This window comes from Oncorhynchus clarkii, chromosome 9 (assembly GCF_045791955.1).
Source record: "Oncorhynchus clarkii lewisi isolate Uvic-CL-2024 chromosome 9, UVic_Ocla_1.0, whole genome shotgun sequence".
NCBI classification, from domain to species: domain Eukaryota; kingdom Metazoa; phylum Chordata; class Actinopteri; order Salmoniformes; family Salmonidae; genus Oncorhynchus; species Oncorhynchus clarkii.
Genome location: NC_092155.1, coordinates 73,584,347 through 73,605,129, shown reverse-complemented (window position 1 = coordinate 73,605,129; position 20,783 = coordinate 73,584,347). Strand labels below are relative to the sequence as shown.

The following is a 20,783-nucleotide window of genomic DNA, read 5'->3' as shown; positions in this document are numbered from 1 at the left end:
TGCAATAAAATGCAGATTAATTACTTAAAAATCATACAATGTGATTTTCTGGATTTTTGTTTTAGATTCCGTCTCTCACAGTTGAAGTGTACCTATGATAAAAATGACAGACCTCTACATGCTTTGTAAGTAGGAAACACTGCCGATTTTGCAGGTTATCAATTACTTGTTCTCCCCACTGTATATATATATATTGTATGTGATATATATATATATATATATATATATATATATATATATATATATATATATATATAGTGTAAATCAGGTCATCAATCATCAATCATCAACAGGTCGAATTCTGAAACTACATGTTCACGTGTTCCACCGTAAACTGTCATAAACAAAAAGTATCAGACTGAGCAAGCTCCCACAGTGATGAGGAGAAGTGGAGGGACTACGCTCCTCATGGAGTTAAAGGGTTTAAAACCACATGATTCCCTTAGTGAGGTCACTGTTAAAGCAGGGGTTTAAACCACATGATTCCCTAGTGAAGTCCCCCTGTTAAAGCAGGGGTTTAAACCACATGATTCCCTAGTGAGGTCCCCCTGTTAAATCAGGGGTTTAAACCACATGATTCCCTAGTGAGGTCCCCCTGTTAAAGCAGGGGTTTAAACCACATGATTCCCTAGTGAGGTCCCCCTGTTAAATCAGGGGTTTAAACCACATGATTCCCTAGTGAGGTCCCCCTGTTAAAGCAGGGGTTTAAACCACATGATTCCCTAGTGAGGTCCCCCTGTTAAAGCAGGGGTTTAAACCACATGATTCCCTAGTGAGGTCCCCCTGTTAAAGCAGGGGTTTAAACCACATGATTCCCTAGTGAGGTCCCCCTGTTAAATCAGGGGTTTAAACCACATGATTCCCTAGTGAGGTCCCCCTGTTAAAGCAGGGGTTTAAACCACATGATTCCCTAGTGAGGTCCCCCTGTTAAAGCAGGGGTTTAAAACGCATGTTAGTCATTCCTCTTTCCCCCAGTCCTTCTCATTACTAAACAAGCTCTGTTGGCTCATCTCGCCTCTCCATTTGTACACATCTCCGCCTCAGCGATTCTGAGGGAACAATATCAACCAGCCACTTCAACATTGGACAAAAAAATGATAATCGGGATGCCCTCCTGTCGCCACGGCAGCCACTTTTACTCAGTAAGCCGTTGCCTAGCAATGCCAGTGGAGCAGCGACGATGGCCTGACATGAGGCCTTGTCTGGAGCATAGAAATATAAATAATAGAATGAATGAACATGGACTGGAATGGGAATGTGCGTTCTAGTAATTCAATTTCTATGGTCTGGACTATGGTGGCCCTCCTCTCTGTCTGAGCTCAGCTAGCTGAAAGGGCCTCTTTCAATTGATGTGGGGAGGAGAGGGAGGGAGGGAGAAGGCTGGGGGACATTGGGGATATGTTGGGTTTGTTGTGGCAGGAGTGGGTGGCAGTCTCTCTCTGTCTCTCTCTGTCTCTGTTCACTTTCTGGGAATGACATGACAGCAGAATGTGAGACAGAACAAATGTGTGCTGAGAATACCCCAATGCCATCATCCCCCCTAATCACAGACCTACTTATGAAAACCTTTTAACTCCATGAGAAGCATAGACCATCCCTTATAATGTTCTCCACCTCACTGTGTTAAACCCTTTAACACGCTTGCGTGTTTTGTACGTCTAACCCCCTTTAAAAGGTGCGTTTGAGCTACATACTTCTGGGTTGTACCATTATATACTGCATCCATAGATATCACTAGTCTAGTCTGTGTGATTAACAGGGGCTGAGCTACAGCTGTGTTTCTGAGACAAGGGCGGTTCCTGAAGGGATACAGGTATTTTCACAAAAACTTCTGGCGAGTCTGAACGGTTTGAGCTATAAACTGTATCTATTAAAAGCTGAGACTCATGAACACATTCACAAACTACACAAGAGTCATTAGAAGGTAAGGGGTTCTTCTACATAGAAGATCATAGTAAATCCCAGGGCATAGTGTCTATAATACTTTAAGGGGTTCTTCTACATAGAAGATCATAGTAAATCCCAGGTCATAGTGTCTATAATACTGTAAGGGGTTCTTCTACATAGAAGATCATAGTAAATCCCAGGACATAGTGTCTATAATACTGTAAGGGGTTCTTCTACATAGAAGATCATAGTAAATCCCAGGTCATAGTGTCTATAATACTGTAAGGGGTTCTTCTACATAGAAGATCATAGTAAATCCCAGGTCATAGTGTCTATAATACTGTAAGGGGTTCTTACACCTAGAAGATCATAGGAAATCCCAGGACATAGTGTCTATAATACTGTAAGGGGTTCTTCTACATAGAAGATCATAGTAAATCCCAGGACATAGTGTCTATAATACTGTAAGGGGTTCTTCTACATAGATCATGGGAAATCCCAGGACATAATGTCTATAATACTGTAATTTGCTCACATAGCTGCTGTCACAAACTCCACACAGTTATCTCTTACTAGTTGGAAATGTATTTCCCACCAAGCAAACAAGTTCTGTACTTACAGCGTTCATATGAGTTCATATGGACCTTATTTTCTAACTTGACATTTGTCCATAAAACTCATGAATGCAACTGTTCATGTTAAATAGTTTTTTTGCCCTGGTTGTCCTGACCAGAACATAGGAAAACCCTTCATTGTGAGGATAAATATGAGGGCTGGACATGCAGATCAATGAAAAGCCCATTTTAGAAGTGATCTAAGGACTGATAGGGTTAACTCAAGAGGACAGGCCATCCACTAATGTTCTCTGCGGCACCCGGATCGTCAGCCCTCTGCTTTTTTTAGGGGTACTCAGGGGTCAAGATGTAAATAGAGACATCCATACCCACTGCTGGCTTTGTCTGGCAGGCATTCACTGACTCTACTGGACCCCGGCACATAAACCTCTGTGTTAGGCCTACATTAATACACGTACCAGCACCCATCCTAACACTCCCAGTCCTAATCTCAGAACTCAAAGCTTGTGCACTAGCTAGCTAGCTACTCGACGTGACAGTCTGTCACAACACACTACACATCTCCTATCATTACATTCCCTCCATTACTACACACAGAGCAGATCTTGGAAACCATTTGGCAGAACTAGTTACTGACAACCAAAACTAGTTACAGACAACCCCATTCACCACTCCATAACACTATACCACATTCACCACTCCATCACTCAGTACCACATTCACCACTCCATCACTCAGTACCACATTCACCACTCCATAACACAGTACCACATTCACCACTCAGTACCACATTCACCACTCCATCACTCAGTACCACATTCACCACTCCATAACACAGTACCACATTCACCACTCCATCACTCAGTACCACATTCACCACTCAGTACCCCATTCACCACTCCATAACTCAGTACCCCATTCACCACTCCATAACACTATACCATATTCACCACTCCATCACTCAGTACCAAATTCACCACTCCATAACACTCAGTAGAGCATTCACCACTCAGTAGAGCATTTACCACTCAGTAGAGCATTCACCACTCAGTAGAGCACTCACCACTCAGTAGAGCACTCACCACTCAGTAGAGCACTCACCACTCAGTACCGCATTCACCACTCAGTAGAGCATTCACCACTCAGTAGAGCACTCACCACTCAGTAAAGCACTCACCACTCAGTACCGCATTCACCACTCATTAGAGCATTCACCACTCAGTACCGCACTCACCACTCAGTACCGCATTCACCACTCAGTAGAGCATTCACCACTCAGTAGAGCATTCACCACTCAGTAGAGCATTCACCACTCAGTAGAGCATTCACCACTCAGTACCGCATTCACCACTCAGTACCGCATTCACCACTCAGTACCATATTCACCACTCCACAACTCAGTACCACATTCACCACCGGTGTGATTCGATAATTCATGAAGTACGTTTAACCACCCGGTTTTAACTACAGTATGCATGTGTGTAGAAGCGTACGGACTGGGCTGGCCGAGAGATATGTTATTATTGGAGTGCTCCCTAAATGGAACACTATTACCTATTTAGTGCACTAGTTTTTTACCAGGGCCGTATATAGGAACTAGGGTGCTATTTGGGATGCATGCCTGGTTTTCATACAGAGTGGCCTCAGCCTCATCAATGGGAATACTACTGAGCTGAACCCCATGGCTCGGGCCACTGGGCCAAAGTTCAGGTTTTATATAAGGGCATGTGTTACGTAAGACCACTGCAGCTAGGGTCTGAGTCTGAGCTGTCAAACTACTGCGGGGTCTGAGTCTGAGCTGTAAAACTACTGCAGGGTCTGGGTCTGAGATGTAAAACTACTGCGGGGTCTGAGTCTGAGCTGTAAAACTACTGCGGGGTCTGGGTCTGAGCTGTAAAACTACTGCGGGGTCTGAGTCTGAGCTGTAAAACTACTGCGGGGTCTGAGTCTGAGCTGTAAAACTACTGCAGGGTCTGAGTCTGAGCTGTAAAACTACTGCGGGGTCTGAGTCTGAGCTGTAAAACTACTGCGGGTCTGAGTCTGAGCTGTAAAACTACTGCGGGGTCTGAGTCTGAGCTGTAAAACTACTGCAGGGTCTGAGTCTGAGCTGTAAAACTACTGCGGGGTCTGAGTCTGAGCTGTAAAACTACTGCAGGGTCTGAGTCTGAGCTGTAAAACTACTGCGGGGTCTGAGTCTGAGCTGTAAAACTACTGCGGGGTCTGAGTCTGAGCTGTAAAACTACTGCGGGGTCTGAGTCTGAGCTGTAAAACTACTGCGGGGTCTGAGTCTGAGCTGTAAAACTACTGCGGGGTCTGAGTCTGAGCTGTAAAACTACTGCAGGGTCTGAGTCTGAGCTGTAAAACTACTGCAGGTTCTGAGCTTCTACAGTACTCATACATAATTCATACCCTAGCTAAAGCTAAATTAGGACTTTTTTTCATCACTTCTAAAACAAAATCTGCCCTACCACAGCACTGCAAAGAAAAGTAAGTTGCCTGGTTCTACCTCTGACTAAGTAGACTGAAAAAAATAGATGTTAAGCTACAGAAGGTTACATTCAGAAGAGGAATAGTCGAACCCCCTGCCCATGATTCTATTACTGCACTCTTGGAAAAAAGGAGTTAACTATAACCTAAAAGGGTTCTTTGGCTGTCGCCCTAGGAAAAGCATTTGAATAACACTTGTTGGTGGTTCCAAGTAGAACCCTTTTGGTTCCAGGTAGAACCCGTTTGGTTCCAGGTAGAACCCGTTTGGTTCCAGGTAGAACCCTTTTGGTTCCAGGTAGAACCTGTTTGGTTCCAGGTAGAACCCTTTTGGTTCCAGGTAGAAGCCTTTTGGTTCCAGGTAGAACCCTTTAGACAAGAGGGAAACAAAAAGGGTTCTCCTAAGTGGACAACCAAACCTTTTTTTCTAAGAGTTTAGCTTTCCAGACTGATTGTCAATTGATAGTGTTCATTTGGATGTATATATTTTATTGACAAATGAGGGTCTGGTTCAAATAAAATACATTATTCCTGTCTCATCTACTAAAACTCAACACCTATGTTGAACTCTCAAAATACAATATTCCTGTCTCATCTACTAAAACTCAATACCTATGTTGGACTCTCAAAATACAAGTGTCACACAAAATTCTGCCTGTAGGTTGATGTATACATTTGACCAGGTGAAACTAACCTGCCATAGAGATGATGAAGGAAGCGTCCATGGCGTCGATGCCCAGGTTCCTGGCCCGGGCAGACAGGTGGAAGTAAGGGATGAAGTAAGCCAGCTGGCTAAACACCAGCGACCAGGTATAGATGCAGAAGAAGGGGTTCTTTAACAGGGAGAAGTCCAGGACTCGGTTTTTCACGAACGGTGGGATAGGGTCGTCCACGGTGGTGGTGCCGTTCGGCGAGGAGAACCCAACCACAGCGGAACCGTTTATGCTAATGGTACCGTTCTGTTCCACAGGACTGGGGGTGTCTGTGAGTGGCGTGGTGGGGGACTGCTCCTGAACGTTCCCGTTCACCTGCCTGTTCTGGACACGTTTGGTCAGTTCAGGGTTTGGTGGAGGTGGGTGGCTGTGGTTGCTCTGACCCAGCCCATGGGTCGTGGCCTTCTCTTGGGTCTCAGCGTCCCAGTGGAGGGGTGGAGGAATGGAAAAGGAAGAGTCTGATTTGGCGATGCCATTGGTTAACGGCGTGGAACCGTTAAGGCAGCATCCATTCTGAGGGCAGTTCTTTTCCTTCTCTGGACCTATCAGAGGGCTTTTTTGGATGAATGACGATGAGGATGAGGAAGGGGGTGGTGCGGGCTTCACGTGGATGGGTCTTAGCAGCATCCCAGAGGCCACCAGGTTCAACATCAGGCCTCCCAGGATCAGCAGAGCTCCTGTGGAAATAACAAAGGCTCTTTACAGGGTCAATCTAAAATAAGCATACAGTAGACGTGTGACAGACAGAGAAATATACATGATTTTCACATCATTAAATGATGAATCATTAAATACTTCCCACACACCAACAGACATAGTGTGTGTGCCTGTCTGTGTGTCAGTACCTTGCCAGGCATACTTTTCCAGCAGCAGCTGAGTGAAGGGGGCGAGGGCGAAGGTCAAGCCCATCCCAGACCTTCCGATGGAGTATGCCGTCGCTAACCTCTTACGGAAATATGTTGCCGTGACAACTGAGGTGGCTTGGTACAGGAGCGCAAAACCAAGGCCTGAGAGGGGATACATTATATGTTTATGATCATAAACTGGGTGGTTCAAGCCCTGAATGCTGATTGGCTGAAAGCCGTGGAATATCAGACTGTATACCCACGGGTATGACAAAACATTTACTGCTCTAATTACGTTGGTAACCAGTTTATAATAGCAATAAGGCACCTCGGGAGTTTGTGACATGGTCATTATACCACGGCTAAGGGCTGTGTCCAGATACTTTGCGTTGCGTCCTGCCTAAGAACAGCCCTTAGCCGTGGTATATTGGCCATATATCACACCCCTCTGTGCCTTATTGCGTAATCATATACTTATGATTCATAATTCTTCATTAGAAACCTGTGATTTCTCAACAAAATACAAACGCTAGACAGATAAACCCCTCAGTTCTAGTATATCAAATACCTCAAGACAAATACTTGCAAGTATACAAATTAAGACTTAGGACCCAGGGCTACTTTGCTTTGTAGCACGGCTAGCGGCTGCACTTTAACCTTTAACCTCTTTTAACTGTTTGAGCTTTTAACTTGTTAGCTTACCTACAATCAGCCCCATGCTGATATAGAGGAATACCACGCTGGTGGCAAAGATACTCATGAGGAAGCCAACACTGACCAGCACAGCCCCGGCTATAGAGGTCACTCTGTTACCCAACTTCGCACAAGCTACAGAGGCCAAGGGACCTACACAGGAACAAACAGATAAACTTGAAAATGTGTCCCATAATTTGTTCATTCATCCATCCATCCACTAAGTTCTTAGTTAGAAAGACAGGTGTCAGATCTTGTCAGTGGTTAAGGCGATGCAACACAAGAGCCAGACCCCAGACCGCAGACCCAGACCCCCAGACCCAGACCGCAGACCCCTGAGGGACGAGTGATGTGGTCAGACTTTGGTTTCATGTGAACTCTGACCTTGAGCGAGACACATACACACACGCAAACAAATATGACTTCCACACACACACACACAGTTGTAGTCTGAATGTTTTCCTGTCATGTGAACTCTGACCTCCTGAGAGCCGCAGGCTAGACATGATGGAGCCGATCCAGCTGATACTCTCTGCTGACCCTCCGAACTCATCCTGGAACGCCACGAAGAAGATCCCAAAGCTTTTTAGGGTCCCCATCACCAGCACATTCACCTGGAGGCATAGACCGACGTAGGGAGGTACACAGATAGGCAGGCAGACAGACGCATGCAGGCACAAACACACACACACAAACCAACATGTGAGCACATGGTCTGCCACACTACAACCATGCAGGGTTGGGGTCAATTCCTTTTCAATTAAGGAAGTACAGTACACTACAATTCAAATTCACTTCAATGCTGGAATTGGAATTTGGTTTATTTTCCAAATGGACCACAACCTTGTGTAATTGCATAACATATCAACAATTATTTCAAGAAATGCTAGAAACGTGTCTAATAGATAAACATTTCGTAAACCTCCCAAAAAACACCCAAAGATGAGGAAAGAAGAAGCCGTACCAGGAAGCAGTGAAGTACGACCATCCAGCCCCAGCCACCGTCCGGGGGGTCTTCATATTGGATCTCCTTCCCTTTCTTCTCATCCTCGGTCTTCATACAGGTATTACTTCTCCTGAACAGGTTAACCTTGGCAGCCTTGGGCTCGCTGCAAACAAACCACAACAATGCAACACTTTCAAAGTACACCATATCCATATATAATACTTTCATATCCATATATAATACTTTCATATCCATATATACTCATTTGAAAGTACACCATATCCATATATAATACATTCATATCCATATATAATACTTTCATATCCATATGTAGTACTTTCATATCCATATGTAGTACTTTCATATCCATATGTAGTACTTTCAAAGTACACCATATCCATATATAATAGTTTCAAAGTACACCATATCCAAATATAATACTTTCATATCCATATATAATACTTTCAAAGTACACCATATCCATATATAATACTTTCATATCCATATATAATACTTTCAAAGTACACCATATCCAAATATAATACTTTCATATTCATATATAATACTTTCAATGTACACCATATCCATATATAATACTTTCATATCCATATATAATACTTTCAAAGTACACCATATCCATATATAATACTTTCAAAGTACACCATATCCAAATATAATACTTTCATATCCATATATAATACTTTCAATGTACACCATATCCATATATAATACTTTCATATCCATATATAATACTTTCAAAGTACACCATATCCATAAATAATACTTTCAAAGTACACCATATCCAAATATAATACTTTCATATCCATATATAATACTTTCAATGTACACCATATCCATATATAATACTTTCATATCCATATATAATACTTTCAAAGTACACCATATCCAAATATAATACTTTCATATCCATATATAATACTTTCAATGTACACCATATCCATATATAATACTTTCATATCCATATATAATACTTTCAAAGTACACCATATCCATATATAATACTTTCAAAGTACACCATATCCATATATAATACTTTCAAAGTACACCATATCCAAATATAATACTTTCATATCCATATATAATACTTTCAAAGTACACCATATCCAAATATAATACTTTCATATCCATATATAATACTTTCAATGTACACCATATCCAAATATAATACTTTCATATCCATATATAATACTTTCAAAGTACACCATATCCAAATATAATACTTTCAAAGTAAACTGTAACATGTTTTTTATTTATATTTTTATTTCACCTTTATTTAACCAGGTAGACTAGTTGAGAACACCTTTATTTAACCTGGTAGGCTTGTTGAGAACACCTTTATTTAACCAGGTAGGCTTGTTGAGAACACCTTTATTTAACCAGGTAGGCTAGTTGAGAACACCTTTATTTAACCAGGTAGGCCAGTTGAGAACACCTTTATTTAACCAGGTAGGCCAGTTGAGAACAAGTTCTCATTTACAACTGAGACCTGGCCAAGATAAAGCAAAGTAGTGCGACAAAAACAACAACACAGAGTTACACATAAACAAACGTACAGTCAATAACACAATAGAAAAATCTATGTACAGTGTGTGCAAATGCAGAAGAGTAGGGATGTAAGGCAATAAATAGGCCATAGAGGCAAAATAATTACAATTTAGCATTAACACTGGAGTGATAGATGTGCAGATGATGATGTGCAAGTAGAGATACTGGGGTTGCAAAAGAGCAAGAAGATAAATAACAATATGGGATGAGGTAGTTGGGTGTGCTATTTACAGATTGGCTGTGTACATGTTAGGCAACACTGTCAGGGTAAACCGTAACATGGCAACACTGTCAGGGTAAACCATAACATGGCAACACTGTCAAAGTAAACGGTAACATGGCAACACTGTCAAAGTAAACCGTAACATGGCAACACTGTCAAAGTAAACCGTAACATGGCAACACTGTCAAAGTAAACCGTAACATGGCAACACTGTCAAAGTAAACCGTAACATGGCAACACTGTCAAAGTAAACCGTATCATGACAACACTGTCAGGGTAAACCGTAACATGGCAACACTGTCAAAGTAAACCGTAACATGGCAACACTGTCAAAGTAAAACGTAACATGGCAACACTGTCAAAGTAAACCGTAACATGGCAACACTGTCAAAGTAAACCGTAACATGGCAACACTGTCAAAGTAAACCGTATCCATATGTTATATTTTAGGCCACACAAGCTCACAGAACAGGACCGCTGAGTAATGAAGCGCATAGCGCATAAAAATTATTCCAAACGGCCTCTGGAAGAAACGTCAGCACAATAACTATTAGACAGGAGCTTCATGAAATGGGTTTCCATGGCCGACCAGCCGCACACAAGCCTAAGATCACCATGCGCGATGCCAAGCGTCAGCTCGAGTGGTATAAAGCTCGACGCCATTGGACTCTGGAGCAGTGGAGTGATGAATCACGCTTCACCATCTGGCAGTCCAATGGACAAATCTAGGTTTGGCGGATGCCAGGAGAGCGCTACCTGCCTGAATGCACAGTGCCAACTGTAAAGTGATGGAGGAGGAATAATGGTCTGGGGCTGGTTTTCATGGTTCAGGCCCCTTAGTTCCAGTGAAGGGAAATCTTAACACTACAGCATACAATGACTTTCTAGATGATTCTGTGCTTCCAACTTTGTGGCAACAGTTTGGGGAAGGCCCTTTCCTGTTTCAGTATTACAATGACCCGTGCACTAAGCAAGGTCCACACAGAAATTATTTGTTGAGATCGTTGTGGAAGAACTTGACTGGTCTGCACAGAACCCTGACCTCAACCCCATTGAACACCTTTAGGATGAATTGGAACACCGGCTGTAAGCCAGACCTAATCGCCCACCATCAGTGGCCAACCTCACTAATGCTTGTGGCTGAATGGAAGCCCCGCAACAATGTTCCAACATGCAACAACGTGACCACCATTTCCTCAAACCGCGCGACATGGAGTTGATGGATGGAGTTGATCAGATATTGCTTGTGGTCTGTGGAATGTTGTCCCACTCCTCTTCAATGGCTGTGTGAAGTTGCTGGATATTGGCAGGAACCAGAACACGCTGTCGAACACGTCAATCCAGAGCATCCCAAACATGCTTAATGGGTGACATGTCTGGTGAGTTTGCAGGCCATGGAAGAACTGGGACATTTTCAGCTTACAGATCCTTGCGACATGGGGCAGTGCATTACCATGCTGAAACATGAGGTGATGGTGGCGGATGAATGGCACAAAAATGGGCCTCAGGATCTCATCACGGTATCTTTGTGAATTCAAAATGCAATTGTGTTCATTGTCTGCAACAGCGCCTCTTCAACCTCAGGAGGCTGAAGAAATGTGTCTTGTCACCTAAAACCCTCACAAACTTTTATAGATGCACAATTGAGAGCGTCCTGTCGGGCTGTATCACCGCCTGGTACGGCAACTGCACCGCCCACAACCGCAGGGCTCTCCAGAGGGTGGTGCGGTCTGCACAACGCATCACCGGGGGCAAACTACCTGCCCTCCAGGCCACAGCACCCGTTGTCACAGGAAGGCCAAAAAGATCATCAAGGACAACAACCACCCGAGCCATTGCCTGTTCACCCCACTACCATCCAGAAGGTGAGGTCAGTACAGGTGCATAAAGCTGGGACCGAGAGACTGAAAAACAGCTTTGTGTGTATTAGGTAGTTGTTGGGGAATTGTTAGATTACTTGTTAGGTATTATTGCACTGTCGGAACTAGAAGCACAAGCATTTCGCTACACTCGCAATAACATCTGCTAACCATGTATATGTGACCAATAATATTTAATTTGATTTGATATCGGTTACGACGTCAAACTGCAGTCAGGTCAAGGACAACCAGCACGCAGATGAGCTTCCCCGAGACGGTTTCTGACAGTATGTGCAGAAATTATTCGGTTGTGCAAACTCACAGTTTCATCAGCTCTCCGGGTGGCTGGTCTCAGACAATCCTAAAGGGGAAGAAGCCGGATTTGGAGGTCCTGGGCTGGAGTGGTTGCACATGGTCTGTGGTTGTGAGGCCAGATGGATGTGAGGCCAGATGGATGTGGGGCCAGATGGATGTACTGGAGGAATGGATATTCAGTTCTCTTGCAACAGCTTTGGTGGAGATTCCTGGGGTCAGCATACCAATTGCACGCTCCCTCAAACACTTGAGACATCTGAGGCATTGTGTTGTGTGACAAAACTGCACATTTTAGAGTGGCCTTTTATTGTCCCCAGCAGAAGGTGCACCTGTGTATTGATCATGCTGTTTAATCATCTTCTTGATATGCCACACCTGTCAGGTGGATGGATTATGCTCACTAACAAGGATGTAAACAAATTTGTGTACTACATTTGAGAGAAATAAGCTTTTTGTGCATTGGGGGTATTTTATTTCAGCTCATGAAACATGGGACCAACACTTTACATGTTGAGTTTATATTTTATTTCCGTGTAAAAACGCCTTCACATGGAAACAGACTTGGAAGGAACTGGTTCCAGGTGTCAGAGAAAGGCCCTAAAAATTGTCAAAGAATCCAGCCACCCCAGTCATAGACTGTTCTCTCTGCTACCGCATGGCAAGCGGTACCAGAGCGCCAAGTCTAGGTCAAAGAGGCTTCTAAAACAGATTCTACCCCCAAGCTATAAGACTCCTTAACATCTAATCAAATGGCTACCCAGACTATTTGCATTGCCCCCACACACACACTCTTTTACGCTGCTGCTGCTACTCTCTGTTTATAGTCTATGCATAGTCACTTTAATAACTCTACCTACGTGTACATATTACCTCAATTACCTTGACTAACCGGTGCCCCCGCACATTGACTCTGTACCGGTACCCCCTGTATATAGCCTCCACATTGACTCTGTACCGGTACCCCCTGTATATAGCCTCCACATTGACTCTGTACCGGTACCCCCTGTATATAGCCTCCACATTGACTCTGTACCGGTACCCCCTGTATATAGCCTCCACATTGACTCTGTACCGGTACCCCCTGTATATAGCCTCCACATTGACTCTGTACCGGTACCCCCTGTATATAGCCTCCACATTGACTCTGTACCAGTACCCCCTGTATATAGCCTCCACATTGACTCTGTACAGGTACCACCTGTATATAGCCTCCACACTGACTCTGTACAGGTACCCCCTGTATATAGCCTCCACATTGACTCTGTACCGGTACCCCCTGTATATAGCCTCCACATTGACTCTGTACCAGTACCCCCTGTATACAGCCTCCACATTGACTCTGTACCAGTACCCCCTGTATACAGCCTCCACATTGACTCTGTACAGGTACCACCTGTATATAGCCTCCACACTGACTCTGTACAGGTACCCCCTGTATATAGCCTCCACATTGACTCTGTACAGGTACCCCCTGTATATAGCCTCCACATTGACTCTGTACCGTAATACCCTGTATATAGCCTCCACATTGACTCTGTACCGGTACCCCCTGTATATCGCCTCCACATTGACTCTGTACCGGTACCCCCTGTATATAGCCTCCACATTGACTCTGTACCAGTACCCCCTGTATATAGCCTCCACATTGACTCTGTACCGTAATACCCTGTATATAGCCTCCACATTGACTCTGTACCGGTACCCCCTGTATATAGCCTCCACATTGACTCTGTACCAGTACCCCCTGTATATAGCCTCCACATTGACTCTGTACCGTAATACCCTGTATATAGCCTCCACATTGACTCTGTACAGGTACCCCCTGTATATAGCCTCCACATTGACTCTGTACCGGTACCCCCTGTATATAGCCTCCACATTGACTCTGTACCGGTACCCCCTGTATATAGCCTCACTATTGTTATTTTACTACTTTATTTGTTACTTTTATTTTTTGTTATCTTTCTTAAAACTGCATTGTTGGTTAAGGGCTTGTACGTTAGCATTTCGTTGTTGTATACGGCGTATGTGACAAACACAATTTGATTTGATTTGAAAGCATTTGAAGAACAAACACAATTTCCAAGAATACTGCCAGCCTATCCTAGTTCCCAGCAACTACATTGACTGGTAGCTTTTTTTCTTTCTTCTTCTGTTAGACATCTCTGTTAGACATCTCCGTTAAACATCTCTGTTAGACATCTCTGTTAGACATCTCCGTTAGACATCTCCGTTAGACATCTCCGTTAGACATCTCCGACATCTCCGTTAGACATCTCCGTTAGACATCTCCGTTAGACATCTCCGTTAGACATCTCCGTTAGACATCTCCGTTAGACATCTCCGTTAGACATCTCCGTTAGACATCTCCGTTAGACATCTCCGTTAGACATCTCCGTTAGACATCTCCGTTAGACATCTCCGTTAGACATCTCTGTTAGACATCTCTGTTAGACATCTCTGTTAGACATCTCTGTTAAACATCTCCGTTAGACATCTCCGTTAGACATCTCCGTTAGACATCTCCGTTAGACATCTCCGTTAAACATCTCCGTTAGACATCTCCGTTAGACATCTCCGTTAGACATCTCCGTTAGACATCTCCGTTAGACATCTCCGTTAAACATCTCCGTTAGACATCTCCGTTAGACATCTCCGTTAGACATCTCCGTTAGACATCTCCGTTAGACATCTCCGTTAAACATCTCCGTTAGACATCTCCGTTAGACATCTCCGTTAGACATCTCCGTTAGACATCTCCGTTAAACATCTCCGTTAGACATCTCCGTTAGGCATCTCCGTTAGACATCTCCGTTAGACATCTCCGTTAAACATCTCCGTTAGACATCTCCGTTAGACATCTCCGTTAGACATCTCCGTTAGACATCTCCGTTAGACATCTCCGTTAGACATCTCCGTTAAACATCTCCGTTAGACATCTCTGTTAGACATCTCTGTTAGACATCTCTGTTAGACATTGCTTGCAGATCCCGTATCATCAATAAACAATTCTCTCTGTAAGTGCTGAGTCTGCATGTCTTCAAGTAAAATATATATCCTCTTCTACAACCACCAACACATTGCAACATATTCCACACTTCATTGATTGCTGATACAGCGAAGGACTAAGGACAGAGGTCAAAGAGGGACATTCAAATCAGTACACTGATAGGTGGAAGAGTCCCGGAATGTCCCGGAATCACAAGGGAATGTACAGGAACTCCAGAATCCTTTTTCGCCAGAAGGTATACTGGAAAACATGAGCATTTTCGGGCAGTTACCCAAGTTTTTGCTCCCCTATCTATGACTCACCACAATTCCTCTGCTGTCCTCGGATGATACTTTGCATCGTGCAACACTGAAATATATTCCACACGAATGGACAGCCAGACATACAAGGCCATACATGACAATAGGATCTAAATGCATTGAATGGTATTGCAGGGTAAAGATTGTGCTAAAGATCAATGGTTTATCTCAGATGTATTCAAATATTACCCTAGGAGTTCCAGACGGTGCTGGTTTTCTGTTTTACCTAATAATGAATTTGCACACACCTGGTGTCCCAGGTCTAAATCAGTCCCTGATTAGAGGGGAACAGTGAAAACACGCAGTGGAACTGGCTTCCAGGACAAAAGTTGAGTTAGAGTGGATTATCTGTTCATCTGTGAGGACATTCAGTGAGAGTTGGACGTGAGTCTCAGTGGAAAGGTGCACGACCTCTGTCTATCTATTGTAGTTGACAGTGTAGTGATGTTTATACTGTATATGGTGTACTGATGTGTATATAGTGTACTGATGCATATAGTGTATATAGTGTACTGATGTGTATAGTGTACTGATGTATATAGTGTACTGATGTGTATAGTGTATAAAGTGTATTGATGTATACAGTGTATATAGTGTACTGATGTATATAGTGTACTGATGTGTATAGTGCACTGATGTGTATAGTGTACTGATGTGTATAGTGTACTAATGTATATAGTGTACTGATGTGTGTAGTGTATATAACTTACTGATGTGTGTGGTGTACTGATGTGTGTAGTGTACAGATGTGTATAGTGTAAATATGTGTATAGTGTACTGATGTGTATAGTGTACAGATGTGTATAGTGTAGTGATCTGTATAGTGTATATATTGTACTGATGTGTGTAGTAGAAGGGACGATTTCAAGTTTTCATAACAATCGGTAATCTGCATTTTTGGACAGCGATCATGGCCGATTACATTGCACTCAGCACTGCGTGGCAGGCTGACTACCTGTTATGCGATTGTAGCAAGGAGCCAAGGTAAGGTGCTAGCTAGCATTAAACATATCTTATAAAAAACAATCAATCTTTACATAATCACTAGTTAACTACACAAGGTTGATGATATTACTCTAGTTTGTCCTGTGTAATCGATGCGGTGCCTGTTAATTTATCATTGAATCACAGCCTACTTCGCCAAACGGGTGATTTAACAAGCGCATTCGCGAAAAAAAGCAGTCGTTGCCCCAATGTCTACCTAACCATAAACATCAACGCCTTTCTTAAAATCAATACACAATTATATATTTTTAAACCTGCATATTTAGTTAATATTGCCTGATAACATTCATTTATTTTAACTAGGGAAATTGTGTTACTTCTCTTGCGTTCTGTGCAACAGAGTCAGGGTATATGCAGCAGTTTGGGCCGCCTGGCTCGTTGCGAACTGTGTGAAGACCGTTTCTTCCTAACAAAAACAGCCAACTTCGCAAAAAGGGAGATAATTTAACAAAAGCGCATTTGCGAAAAAAGCACAATCGTTGCACGAATGTACCTAACCATAAACATCAATGCCTTTCTTAAAATCAATACACAGAAGTATATATTTTTAAACCTGCATATTTAGTTAAAAGAAATTCATGTTAGCAGGCAATATTAAACTAGGGGAATTGTGTCACTTCTCTTGTGTTCATTGCACGCAGAGTCAGGGTATATGCAACAGTTTGGGTCCCCTGGCTCGTTGAGAACTAATTTGCCAAAATGTTTACGTAATTATGACATAACATTGAAGGTTGTGCAATGTAACAGCAATATTTAGACTTATGGATGCCACCCGTTAGATAAAATACGGAATGGTTCCGTATTTCACTGAAAGAATAAATGTTTTGTTTTCTAAATGATAGTTTCCGGATTTGACCATATTAATGACCTAAGACTCGTATTTCTGTGTGTTATTATAATTAAGTCTATGATTTGATAGAGCAGTCTGACTGAGCGGTGGTAGGCAGCAGCAGGCTCTTAAGCATTCATTCAAACAGCACTTTACTGCGTTTGCCAGCAGCTCTTTGCAATGCTTCAAGCAGTGTGCTGTTTATGACCAAGCCTATTAACGCCCGAGATTAGGCTGGCAATACTATTGTACCTCTTAGAACATCCAATAGTCAAAGGTATATTAAATACAAATGGTATAGAGGGAAATAGTCCTATAATAACTAGAACCTAAAACTTCTTACCTGGGAATATTGAAGACTCATGTTAAAAGGAACCACCAGCTTTCATATGTTCTCATGTTCTGAGCAAGGAACCTAAACGTTAGCTATTTTACATGGCACATTTTGCACTTTTACTTTCTTCCTCAACACTTTGTTTTTGCATTACTTAAACCAAATTTAACATGTTTCATGATTTATTTGAGACTAAATTGATTTTATTTATGTATTATATTAAGTTAAAATAAAAGTGTTCATTCGGTATTGTTGTAATTGTCATTATTACAAATATATATATAAAAATCGTCCGATTAATCGGTATCGGCTTTTTTGTTCGATCATCCAATAATCGGTATCGGTATTGAAAAATCATAATCGGTCGACCTCTAGTGTATAGTGTATATAGTTTACTGATTTGCATAATGTAATGATGTGTATTGTGTACCGATGTGTGTGGTGTTTATAGTATACTGATGTGAATAGTGTACAAATATTATTGGGATAATTAAGACCAACTTTTCGGCCTAAATTAAAAAATACAGGTTTGGGGCGGCAGGGTAGCCGAGTGGTTAGAGCATTGGACTAGTAACCGAAAGGTTGCAAGTTCGAATCCCTGAGCTGACAAAGTACAAATCTGTCGTTCTGCCCCTGAACAGGCAGTTAACCCACTGTTCCTAGGCCGTCATTGAAAATAAGAATTTGTTCTTAACTGACTTGCCTAGTTAAATAAAGGTAAAATAAAAAAATATCTGTGAAACCCTCTGCATTTTCAATTATTATGGTGGCAGCATCATGTCATGGGTATGCTTGTCATCTGCAGGGACTGGGGAGATTGTCGGGATCAAAATAAATATGAAAGGAGTGAAACCCAGGTAAAAATGTAAAGTAAAACACGTCTCAGTCTTTTGAAAACATAACTCTGGAATAGTTGTATTTTTTCAGCGAGACAATTACACAAATGCTTATGCCAAAGACACAACAGAATAGCTTTCCAATAGGTGTTGAGTGGTCGACTTTGACTAGGCACTGTATCTCTCAATATGAAAATACGTATATTCTATATTCATGAAAATACATATCCTGGATATTATACCTAAACATACACTACCATTCAAAAGTTTAGGATCACTTAGAAATGTCCTTGTTTATGAAAGAAAAGCACATCTTTTGTCCATTTAAAATAACATAAAATTGATCAGAAATACAGTGTAGACATTGTTAATGATATAAATGACTATTGTAGCTGGAAATTGAAGATTTCCGTTGGTAGATTAGTGGGGTTCCGTGTGGTAGAGGGGACCAATCCAATTGACAAAATAGTTATAGTTATAGTGGCCCAAGAAAATTGTCCGATTGACCTATTCAGCTAGCAGCCGATATGCTCTAGACAGCTAACGATTAGCGGTCCGCAGTTAGCAGATGGGCGTTCAGGTTACGTCGCGACGGAGGGGCCAGTTGAATAACCCCCTCGGGCAGATAACGTCGGTAGACCAGTCGTGAAGGCCTGGTGGGGCTCCACACCGGCAGTAAAACGGGTCCAGATAGGTGATTGTAGCCCAGGAGTGGCTGATGGAACTCTTCAGCTAGCCGGAAGATGGCAAGCAAGCAACACTGAGCCATGCATGAAAGCACCAGCTGTTCCGGATGACTGTATGGTCACGCTCTCTGTAGCCGATGTAAGACCTTTAAACAGGTTAATGTTCATACTGATTACCAGGATGTGTACTCAGAGCATGCGCTGACCAGCTGGCTAGTGTCTTCACTGACATTTTCAACCTTTCCCTGACCCAGTCTGTAATACCAACATGTTTCAAGCTGACCACCATAGTCCCTGTGCCCAAGAACGCCAAGGTAACCTGTCTAAATAACTACTGTGAGTAGTAGCACTCACATCTGTAGTCATGCAATGCTTTGAAAGGCTGGTCATGACTCACATCAACACCCTCATCCCGGAAACTCTAGACCCACGCCAATTCCCATACCGCCCCAACAGATCTACAGATGACACATTCTCAATCACACTCCACACGGCCCTTTCCCACCTGGACAAAAGGAACACATATGTGAGAATGATGTTCATTGACTACAGCTCAGTGTTCAACAAAGCATACCTGGTAGTTTTTTAAACAGTACCCTACCCCCAAGACCAATTTGTGTGTTAATTTGACAATTGAAAAAAGAAATACTGCTTAAATACTGTATCACGTTTCAGGTAAGACCCACGTGCAGACTGTGTTGAAGTAACAATGTTGATTACAACAACAGGGGTAGGCAAACGACAGGTCAAGGCAGGCAGAGGTCGTAATCCAGAGTAGGGGCAAAGGTACCAGATGGCAGGTAGGCTCAGGCTCAGGGGCAGGGGCAGGCAGAGTGGTCAGGCAGGTGGGCATAGAGTCAGGACAGGAAAGGGTCTAAACCAGGAGGGCGAGAAAAGAGAGACTGGGGAAAAGCAGGAGCTGAGAAACACAACGCTGATTGACTTGACAAACAAGACGAACTGGCAACAGACAAACAGAGAACACAGTTATAAGTACCTAGGGGATAATGGGGAAGATGGGCGACACCTGGAGGGGGTGGATACAAGCACAAGGACAGGTGAAACAGATCAGGGCGTGACACACTGTGATGCAGGTTGGATTGAATTGAGCCCTAATCAAAAATTTTCAAGGTGATGATTACACTTTTCTTCCCAACACAATACTGCAATAAATGCACATTACAAAAATGTGTTTTGTGCTACATGTGGGATTCGAGTTTACACTGCAAGTTGGCAAAAGATGTCAGCAACTGCGTTAACACTGTGGGCTAACTGTCCAGAGCCTTACCACTGTGGGCTAACTGTCCAGCCTTACCACTGCGGGCTAACTGCCCAGAGCCTTACCACTGAGCTAACTGTCCAGAGCCTTACCACTGTGAGCTAACTGTCCAGAGCCTTACCACTGTGGGCTAACTGTCCAGAGCCTTACCACTGTGAGCTAACTGTCCGGAGCCTTACCACTGTGAGCTAACTGTCTGGAGCTTTACCACTGTGAGCTAACTGTCTGGAGCCTTACCACTGTGAGCTAACTGTCTGGAGCCTTACCACTGTGAGCTAACTCTCCAGAGCCATACAACTGTGAGCTAACTGTCCAGAGCCTTACCACTGTGAGCTAACTGTCCAGAGCCTTACCACTGTGAGCTAACTGTCCGGAGCCTTACCACTGTGAGCTAACTGC

General features: G+C 43.0%; 1 protein-coding gene across 1 annotated transcript in view; it reads right to left on the bottom strand.

Annotated features, from left to right (window-relative positions):
* The window catches only part of LOC139417402 (solute carrier family 16 member 4), a 68,738-nt gene that overhangs the window by 37,638 nt on the left and 10,317 nt on the right, over positions 1-20,783 (bottom strand). Inside the window, exons 2-6 of the mRNA XM_071166675.1 lie at positions 8,162-8,306; positions 7,679-7,811; positions 7,207-7,350; positions 6,505-6,666; positions 5,641-6,336 (exon numbers count right to left, since the gene is read on the bottom strand). Coding sequence (XP_071022776.1) covers positions 5,641-6,336; positions 6,505-6,666; positions 7,207-7,350; positions 7,679-7,811; positions 8,162-8,306 — 1,280 coding nt within the window. The remainder of the gene's footprint in view (positions 1-5,640; positions 6,337-6,504; positions 6,667-7,206; positions 7,351-7,678; positions 7,812-8,161; positions 8,307-20,783) is intronic.